Source organism: Populus alba, chromosome 8 (genome assembly GCF_005239225.2).
Source record: "Populus alba chromosome 8, ASM523922v2, whole genome shotgun sequence".
In the NCBI taxonomy this organism is placed as follows: Eukaryota; Viridiplantae; Streptophyta; class Magnoliopsida; order Malpighiales; family Salicaceae; genus Populus; species Populus alba.
The window spans coordinates 8,397,894-8,407,591 of NC_133291.1; the positions used below are offsets into that span (position 1 = coordinate 8,397,894).

Consider the following 9,698-nt stretch of genomic DNA (forward strand, 5'->3'; position numbering starts at 1 on the left):
TGGATCTGGTATTGTAGTCCAGACACTTTTATGCTGAGGGTTAACCCAAGTTTAATGTTATTATTAATATTATAAACATTACTCTTGGATCAAGCGATGCAACCAAAACTGAGATTTTTTGGTATAACTTTACAAAAAAACTTAACACTTTTAAATCTTGATTATTTTTAAAATGCAAAAAATAATTGACCCGCGGCATCGCGCGGGGCATGTAACTAGTTATTACTGATTTTGAAAGCAATAATTGCTGCAGAAAGGTAATTTCAAAGCTGATGCTGCTCAAGTAACAAAACAAAGTGTTTTTTTTTTTTTTTTGGTTGAACAGCCACGTGATTCAGGCAAAATCAAATCTGAAGCTCGTGTTTTCTTTCTTTTTTGGATTTAAATTGAGAAAATATGGTTTCTTAGTGGAAATTTCGCTGTCAGACCTCCAGGCAGGATTTAAACGAGTCGAGAAGACTGAGTTTTAAAATATTAATGGCTCGATTGTTTTGAAATTTAATTTCACTCATCAGAAATAGTAAATAAATTCAGTACATTCTTCTTCTTCTTCTTCTTCTTTATGTAATTTATTTACAAGAAGGTGGATATGGAAATTATTGGAGAGATAGGATCGACTGAGCCCACACAATCAGTTAGACAGCTCGACTGGTCCCAAAATCTGGATTTATTTATTGGGCTTGGAAGACTGGACCAAGTGCAAGACCAATTCAAGTTAGAGGCAAAGGCGGAAGCTTGTCCTCATGGGAAGCTGTAGTAAATTGTTCCTGTCTTTAAACAGCCAACAAATCTACAAATACCGATCAGCTACAACAATAGGAAGACAATTTTTCGGTTTAACAACAACTAAGAAGGTGTCATCTATCCCTTATAATTGATAGGAAGCCACATCGGCCTAGCTAGTCTCGGAACTAATTTGATAGTTCAAACTATTATATCAGTGCAAGAGAGCGTGGCTTTAAGAATTGCTGAGAAATTTCTCATAATTGACATACGCACATATACATGAAATAATCTAATTTGTCATCTTTCTTCAAGTCACCTCTTTTAATCAAAAAGGAAAGACAAGCTGTGGAGTATAAGGGATTAAGGGAAGATCGATGAAGACGAGATGCTATCAAATTATTGTTTTCTGCAGAATATGCAGTGTCATTATCTACAAATCGCAAACTTCGTTAAAATCCGGATCAGGGAAGCAAAAAAGAAGATTTTTTTTTTCAAGATAGTACAACATCAATAGAAATACTAAAGTAAAGGCTGAAAGACAGCGAAAAAATATGAAAAAAAAAAAAAAAACAGACAAAACACTAAGCAATTTCAAGGCAACAGCTCTAGAAATTGAAACGATAATGAAAGCTAGCAAGTCAGTGATTATAATTCAATCACAATCAGCTGTTTAGACGATCCAATCCTTTGACAATTAAGCTTTCAGCTTATCATGCAATTGATGATGGGTTTAATAAATCAGGGAAACACATAGATGAGCAGCTTGTTCTTGTGTGAGGTAGAAAAGCCATAGAGCACGCATTTCTTCCTTCCTCAAAATAAACATTTTGATACGCAACTTCCATAGCAATTTTACGAATGGGTGGTAGAAAATCTATAAAGTACTGAAATAAACACAGGGCACTGGCAGCAGCACGCATGGGTATGGTTAATCTGAGAACCAGTCCGTTTTGGTTTTTCAGGATTAAGCCAAAACATATGCATCTGTTTTCTACGATCATATAACAAGTCCCTGAACTCCACTCTACTCAACTAAAGTTTAGTGTAAACATACTGAGTACTGGGCAGAAAGCATGTAGACATATAATTACTGCAGCTATACAAGGAAATAGTCTAACACATAAGTTGAGGTATTTCCCCAAAAAACTGTCTCAACATCGAAACTCCTGTCATTTTCTTTCTTTCTTCCTGTAATTTTTTTCTTCAGGTAACCAACGTCATTCTACAAGCTTTGATCTGCTGTCTCGGGTATTAGCAATTCCGTTGAGGAATCTGATTGAGGTTCTTTGGAAATAGATTGGGGAAATGATAGAGCATTGGAAGGCAATTGCAGATCATCGATGTTTGCTCCAAGCATTTCCACCACTTTGGTCATGGTTGGACGATCTGATGCTGCCTTTTGGATGCACCACAGCCCAACGATACACAGCTTTCTTGCTATTGCAGCCTCAATTTCAGTGACATTCTCAAGCTCTAAATCTCCTCCCTCACTGAGATGGTCATAAACCCATGATGGGAAATATACATCGCTTGAGCAATTTCCCTTTGAATTAGACTTCCTTCTTCTTCCAGCCATTTCCAACAATAACATCCCGAAACTATAAACATCTGATTTGCAAGAAACAGCTCCGAGGTTCCTTGAAATCATTTCAGGAGCAACGTACCCTACAGTTCCTCTGGTAGTACTAATCGATACAAAATCCTTTTCCCTGGGATAAAATTTTGCAAGGCCAAAATCTGAAACTTTTGGGATGAAATTACTATCTAGCAGCACATTGTGAGGCTTAATATCCAAATGAAGAATGCATACGCTGCATCCACCATGAAGATGCTCAATCCCTCGAGCTGTGCCTACAGCTATCTGAAGGAGTTTCTCCCAACTAACTAGAAGAAGTTCTGTTTCTCTTGAAAATAAAAGCTTATCAAGAGATCCATTAGCCATATACTCGAATACAAGAGCTCGGTAAGATCCCTCGGAACAAAATCCCACCAGCCGTACTATGTTAACATGATGAATTCTACCAATTATGGAGACCTCATTAATGAAGTCCTCGTCATTGCATTTGGCATTGCCAAGCATTTTAACGGCAACTAAAAACGCATCACGAAGTTGTCCTTTATATACATTCCCAAATCCACCTTGGCCTAATTTATCTTTGAAGTTGTTTGTAATTGCAATAATGTCAGAGAAAGTGTACCTCTTGGGCATCAAGTGTTGCTGATTGACCAGAAATATCTCTTCGTTGCCAGACGCCTTCTTTGTTGTCATATACTTGTGAATGAGGAATCCAAATATCCCTATCGGAGCGAGGATGAATCTTCCAACAAGATATACTGCTGGAATCAAAATGAAATTTGTTAATTTTGAGAGAACCAAAACAATAAGCTCAGCGAGCGTTAGGACTTGGGAGTTCCGATTTGTGAAATATATACCTGACAAAAAATCCCAAACCACAGAGAAGGCTGCAAGCCATGGGGGAAGATAATAATCTGCACAGACACACAAGCACCGAAAAGTTAAGCCTTTTACGACTTCACTCAAGAAATGATTCACAAGAGTCTGCGAAAAAAAATAATGATAATCAAAGCAGATCAAGAAAAGAAGGAATGTTTTTGGGATGTGACTGGCCTGATCTGTAACAACCATAGCTAGATGATGAGTACCAGCACCCGATAGACCAATCAAGATCAAACCCTGTTTGCATCAATTGCAAGATACTATCATAAGAGGGGAACAGCACAGCCTGATAAACCGTAGGCACTCTTGAAACGAACAAGCAAGATCCTTGGAGACTAGAAATTATGTAGGTGACATAACTAACATAAACATTAGTCCCATTTCCACTCAAACAAGGAACTAGTCTATAAGCTTGGTCACTCAAATTACTCGAACACTTGATAAAACTTGTATAAGTAGTAGCGTCTAAACTATAGTGATCATCATCCATAAACTCATCAACCGACACTGATTTGTACGGGAGGCTGCAGGTACCATTAGCTAAGTTAACATCAACGACACGGAGTCTCTGAACATCATAGGAAATTCGCTTAACAAGATACTTCCCTGAGTGGAGTTCTAATATGGTCTTGTTGTTCTCGCAAGAAAGTTCGAAGTCTGGTTCGCCACAGCCAGCGGGATCGGTCTTCAGGCGAAAAGGGTAGGCGATGATTTCAATATCTCCACATGAGGAAGGGGAGCAAACATGTGGGATGAATCTTGCTAGAACTTTGGTTGTGAGTAGAAAGATTAGCAGAGTAAACAGAGTGGCCGAGGCTTTAGGTGAACCTCGCGTCTTTGTCATGGTTTCTTTTCTACAAGAAAGATGTGGATTAGGGTAATAAATTCACAGAGGATTTGTTTTGGTAGAATTTCTAGCACTAAAAACACTTGACCTGCCAAGCTGTCTTCGATGCTAGTCCACCAAGTCAATGGCTTGAAGCTTAATGATTAACGTACGACCAAAATGGTCATTATACGTGGGAGATCAATTTACCTTACTAGCCAACATTTATTATGTGGTATTATTATGTAATCATTATGTTCTTTGCCAGATAATTAGTTAAGCACCAAATATAAATCTCTATATTTAATATTTCTTTGCAATTTAATCCTTTCTTTAATTTCCACGATCAATTCACCAAATATAAATTTCTTTAAGGACCAATAATTGCTGTGTCTATTCTGAGTTTAAAGCAATCAATAAATTCAAACATTGGAATCTATCTCACGGGCTTGGTTTTCAGTTGATTGGGTTTAGTATAATCAAATAATGGAGAAGTGGGTTTTGATCATGAGGAAGCGTTGGGTACATTTCGAGCTTGTTTGCCAAAGTACGAGAAATTCTTGAGATTTCTAAGAGAAACTGGAGTGTTGATCAATCTCTTCCAGCTGCTGAACAAGGGTTCTAGTAATCTTGATTTGCTGTGTCTTTTAATAATCAAGAAAAGGAGGATTATATTCATAAACCATGTGCATGAAACACAAGACAAATCAATTCACGATGCATCAGCTTGATCAATATTTGCAGGGTCAGTACACTTGGTTTTTAATGGGTCGGGTTTTTGTTTTAGCTACGGGGACTGATTTAGATAAAACACATTAAATGGGGACTGACTTGTGGAATCTATAATTGTGTGGGGATTAATTTGTAGTTACCCCAGAATGAAAAGGTCCATAGACCAAATGGTTAGCTCTATGATAGGCAAGTGGACCGAGGATATAGAGAGGAAACTAGATGGCCCCTAATTTCAACGGGCCAAACCTACTTTTCCATTGGGTAATTATCAGCCCATCAGGAGCGGACACCTCTCAATCAAGATCTCAAACTCTGGTTAATTTGTAAAAAGACCTTTCTTTACCAGTTAGAACCTCGCTATTGGGTTTGGTATGCAAGTATTAGCCTAACTGTTTCGATCCTGTTCTGTTTAACATTTTCTCTGTTTCCTGAACAAAGAAATAGAATCCTCGTATTTATAACACCAAGAATTTATCCAGAAAATAAAGGAGGTGTATTTAAAAAAATCTAACGCGCAGGACTGAATGGGAATAACATGTCTTTAAGATTATATGATAAAAGACATAGTCTCAGTTGATACATAATCTGATTTAACGATAATCTTCATTGTAAGGAAAAAAAATGGTTACATGTAACTATCTCCTTCGTTTATGTCATTCTATTTTCATTTTAATTTCTTTACCCTTTCCTGTTCCCTTTCTCTTTTGATAAGTATATATATATAAAGCTATATTCCATTTTGTAATGTCATGTGTTCATAATACTCCAATCCACATGCTAGCTACTGTGGTGTCAGGACGAACATCTTTCATGCGTGGGATTCAACAGATTTTGTAAGTTGAGGTCGAACTGAAGTCATTGTTGAATGCTTCAAATTGAAGTTCCCTGTTATTAGTGTTTTTTTTTTTTTGCTGACACAAATTAATCAAAATATGTGAGAGATTCATAGAGTCAGACCGCCAGGACGTCACGGGCATTGATCACTGCTGGTGATTTGGGTCCAGTGTCGCTGAAATATGAAGATATAGAAGCCATGGATGATCGTCTATTCCACACGACCATCGTTATCCTCTTCCCATTTGGAGGACCAGTCCATGCCCGTACAGACATCCCCATACACTATACAAAAAGGAAGCTTGTAATATTCGGAGTATTTAAGAAGCATAACACTCTTAATCTACCCATTTCAATTTGCTATTCATTTGATACTTTGGAGGGCTGAGACTGTCAGCCATGATCATTTTTGTCATTTGGTCATGGCTTCTTTTCTCCAAGAAAGATGGGTGGGGGGATTGGACAAACAGTAGGATAACAAACGGAGAGGCAGAATTATGCTTTGACGCTTTTGCACTAAAAAACATAATTGTTATGGTTACAAGGGGTCAACTCAATCGATGTCTTGGAGTATTTGTGTTTCGATTAAATCATGGAATACTTGTTGGAATGGACAGGATTAATGGAAAACAAAAATAACAGCGGGCATTCCAAGAATCGATACGGGAAAGAAAACATCTACAATTAAATTTGTTTTATGATAATAATTGTTATGAAAGAGGCATAGAGAAGGAAAGAGGTGACGATGATGCAGTCTAACCATGGCCAATTTAGATCACTGCTAGAGTTCTTCTGGTACGTAGTTGATGGTGTTAGTATATAGCTTGAAATTAACTCGACAGCTCACTCAATACTGCAGCCATGGGATTTTAGAGCCACTGCCCAGTTGCTCTTCCTCCTTTCTTTCTTTGCTTCTGGAATTCATCTCAATCTCTCTGCCACAGACTCTGGTGATGGTAATTGAACAGCTCTCCTTCCTCTATCCTCTTCTTCTTGTAACTTCATTTTATTTCTTTGATATTTCTATTATTATGATTACGATCCATATTTTATCGTCTATATTGGATTTATCTCATTTCCAACTGCATGTTATCAAGCCAACAACCAGTAGTTTATGATTTGAGCAATGGTTTGTGTGGTATTTGCAGCTGAAGAACTCCAATCCCTCAAGAGTCATTGGCAAAATACACCACAAATCTGGGATCAGATCGATGATCCATGCGGAGCACCATGGGTAGGAGTTACATGCACCAATTCAAGGATCACTTCATTGTCAGTGCTGAATCCCTCATCATGATCAGTAACTAATTATTATTCACCGTCTCTAAAGATTGATCAAGAGCAAGATCATTCTGATCCTCAGTAAGAATTTTATACATTTCAGGAAGTTACCAAGCATGAGCCTCGCAGGGAATCTAAGGGATCGTATTGGAGGACTAACGGAATTGAGATCCTTGTAAGTTACCTATTTTCTTTATTTTAAGCAAATTCAAATTGTAGTTCTACCTCAGCAAGGTTGCTAATAATTAAGCATTGAAACATTGCATATTTCCACAAATGGTCAGATGCGTGCAATAATCTATCTTAAAATCTTAACATTCAAGCTTTGAGGTGTTTTTATTGCCGGGACCTGTCATTTAATCCAAAAGTTACAGGATCCCTCACTCCACGGTTAGGAGATCTGAAAAACTTGAAAATCCTGTAAGATGAAGCACTCAATTTTCTACATGGTCAGCCAGCATATATACTTCTTCCTTGAACATATCATAAGTGCAATTAATTAATGCCTGATGCATAAACAATAGCTAATTTTCTGAATTTGCAGCCATTTCAATAGAAACCAGCTTTCAGGCTTCATTCCACCTGTACTTTTCAGCTCTGATATGATGCTGATACACGTGTAAGTTGGTAACGACATAATGGTTTTGTTCCTCTAAGCATGTTATTTCACCCCAATTCTGCCCTTCTAATTGATTTGTGATTCTTTGATGACAGAATCTTCCACATTAGGTCTAGTTCAGACTCTTGAGGTTCTGTAAGTGAAAACTGCCCTGGTTTTGTCTTCCTCGTTGCGAGCTCAATTAGGACTGATATAATTCATTTTGTTTGCCGCAGTCGACTCAATAGAAATGCTTTATCTGGGGAGGTTCCAAAAAATCGGAACAACCTCACGAATCTCAAAGAATTGTGGGTACTTTTAATCTACTCGAACAATTTATAAAGGCAAGTGGTTTCAGTCTGTTAAACATGATGATACTTTTGCCTTCCTAACTCACAGGAATTTAGCAAACAATGAACTGGCGGGCCCTTTACCAGATTTAACTAAAATGGACTCCCTCAGTTACCTCTTTAAGTCAATTTAATTGGAAGATCCCTTCTGTTCTTTTAACTTGTTCTTTTCATGTTACCGAATTCTGATCCATAATTTATTTTTGCAGGGATCTCAGTAACAATTCCTTCTACTCTTCAGAATCTTCTGAATGGTTCTCAACCTTACCATCTCTCACCACCTTGTAAGTCTCCATCACATCAGAAATATATTGTGAAGAAACCTATAGATTGTTTTCTCATTTGGAAATTCCCCTTATGGTGCAGAGTTATAGAAAATGGATCTCTTCAAGGGACTTTAACGCCAAAAGTCTTCAGCTTTCCCGATATACAGCAAGTGTAAGTTTTGTTTCGGATTCCAGATGTCGATTGAGCCAGTAAAAAAATTGTTAGAAAGTGCAAAATTAATCATTCATATATTTAAAATTTGGAAGGCTATTGAGGAACAATGCATTCAATGGCACCTTTGACCTGGATGACAGCTTTAGTCCACAACTTCAACTCGTTGATCTGCGGAACAACCAGATTTCCGCCGTAACACTGTCAGCCGACTACAAAAACAAATTAATGTAAGAGAGTTTCTAGAACTTGCATTTATTCTTATGAAAAATGAATCAATAATTCTTTCAACAACTCACCATAAATCTCAATTTTCATTATCATGTTCTCAGACTAGTGGGAAACCCTGTGTGCACTGGTCTCCCAAATGTTAGTTTCTGTCAACCGTAGCAGATGATTTCAATATCTCCACATGAGGAAGGATAGCAAGCATCTTGATTCGTTTTTATGCTTATTCATAGCTGTACAAGCCTTCAGTTGACTCTTCGTTGTTTTGAATTCTTTGAGTCCTTTGTTTCCAATTCCCAATTTCCTGCAGGTAATTTTTTTCATATGAACCCTTCATTTTTATTCTCATTTACATTTGGATTTTTTTCAAATCAATAGAGAATTTATGCTTGCGAGAGTTTCTGGGGAGGCGACAGCAAATTCTACATTCAACCAGCGTGGTATTACCAAATATTTTCTATTTCTTCACTGTTCTGTCTGAGCTTTTTATAAAAGAAAAGTCTCCCACCATAACAGCAACGTGTGTTTATTATTGCTGTCTCCTCTTTCCAGTTTAGTTAAAACAAGTAAAAATAAAATTGACGACAAATTCCTATCCTTCGTCTCACCCCATCTCTTTTATGATCAACACGGTGGCAGCATACGATGATCATTTCTGTCATATGCAAAAAGCACATGGTAACGGGTTCTAGCTTGCCCTAAAAACAGAACCGGCTGGATTCTATAGATAACTTTATCAATGATCCAGCATCTCTAATTGATTAAAAAAAAAAAAAAAAGATTATATAAAGCATATTTATCAATTATATTTTATAAAATAAAAATTATACTTATTTAATAAAAAAATTCAAATATAAAAGGAATATACTCAACATTTAAAAAATAATAAAAATATATTTTAACAGGCAGAGCCTGAAAATCTTGACCTTTAACCTAGATAGATAGAGAGATAGATAGGTTCTAAATTGTCCTTTTGCTGCTGTCGTAGATTTATCTGGGATTATAGATAAACCAATTTCCTAATCATCATTGTCCAATCAGTGCCCAAACCATTGTAACTACATGACTTCTATCTTAAGCAACAATTAAGACCCTTGTTCAGTTAAATTTTAGCTGAAAAATTCGGTTAAGAGTCTCCAAATTCAGATCTCCATCTTAATTTTTTGCAAAAAAAAATAAAAAATCATAATAATCCCGTCCCGTTGAAAAAAAAAAAAACTAATGATA

The 9,698-nt window shown here is 36.8% G+C and overlaps 1 protein-coding gene across 2 annotated transcripts; it reads right to left on the reverse strand.

The window, feature by feature from the left end:
- Window positions 1-1,576: 1,576 nt before the first annotated feature.
- On the reverse strand, window positions 1,577-4,146 carry LOC118039885 (LEAF RUST 10 DISEASE-RESISTANCE LOCUS RECEPTOR-LIKE PROTEIN KINASE-like 2.5). Of its 2 annotated transcripts, none has more exons than XM_035046709.2 (3): window positions 3,356-4,146; window positions 3,160-3,216; window positions 1,577-3,060 (listed from the first exon to the last, which is right to left on the reverse strand). In XM_035046709.2, the coding sequence occupies exons 1-3, from the start codon at window positions 4,026-4,028 to the stop codon at window positions 1,949-1,951; spliced, it is 1,842 nt and encodes a 613-aa protein (XP_034902600.1). In that variant the 5' UTR covers window positions 4,029-4,146; the 3' UTR covers window positions 1,577-1,948. The 2 variants fall into 2 exon arrangements, with proteins under 2 accessions (XP_034902600.1, XP_034902599.1); XM_035046708.2 differs by having other exon boundaries at window positions 1,577-3,063.
- Window positions 4,147-9,698: the final 5,552 nt, after the last annotated feature.

Bases quoted from the DNA above. Each gene is read 5' to 3' on its own strand.
- LOC118039885 (XM_035046708.2), bottom strand. From the start codon at position 4,028: ATGACAAAGACGCGAGGTTCACCTAAAGCCTCGGCCACTCTGTTTACT. The intron at 3,217-3,355 runs GCCAGTCACATC...GTGTCTGTGCAG, and splicing joins CTATGGTTGTTACAGATCAG to ATTATTATCTTCCCCCATGG. The intron at 3,064-3,159 runs GTATATATTTCA...TTTTGATTCCAG, and splicing joins GGTTTGGGATTTTTTGTCAG to CAGTATATCTTGTTGGAAGA.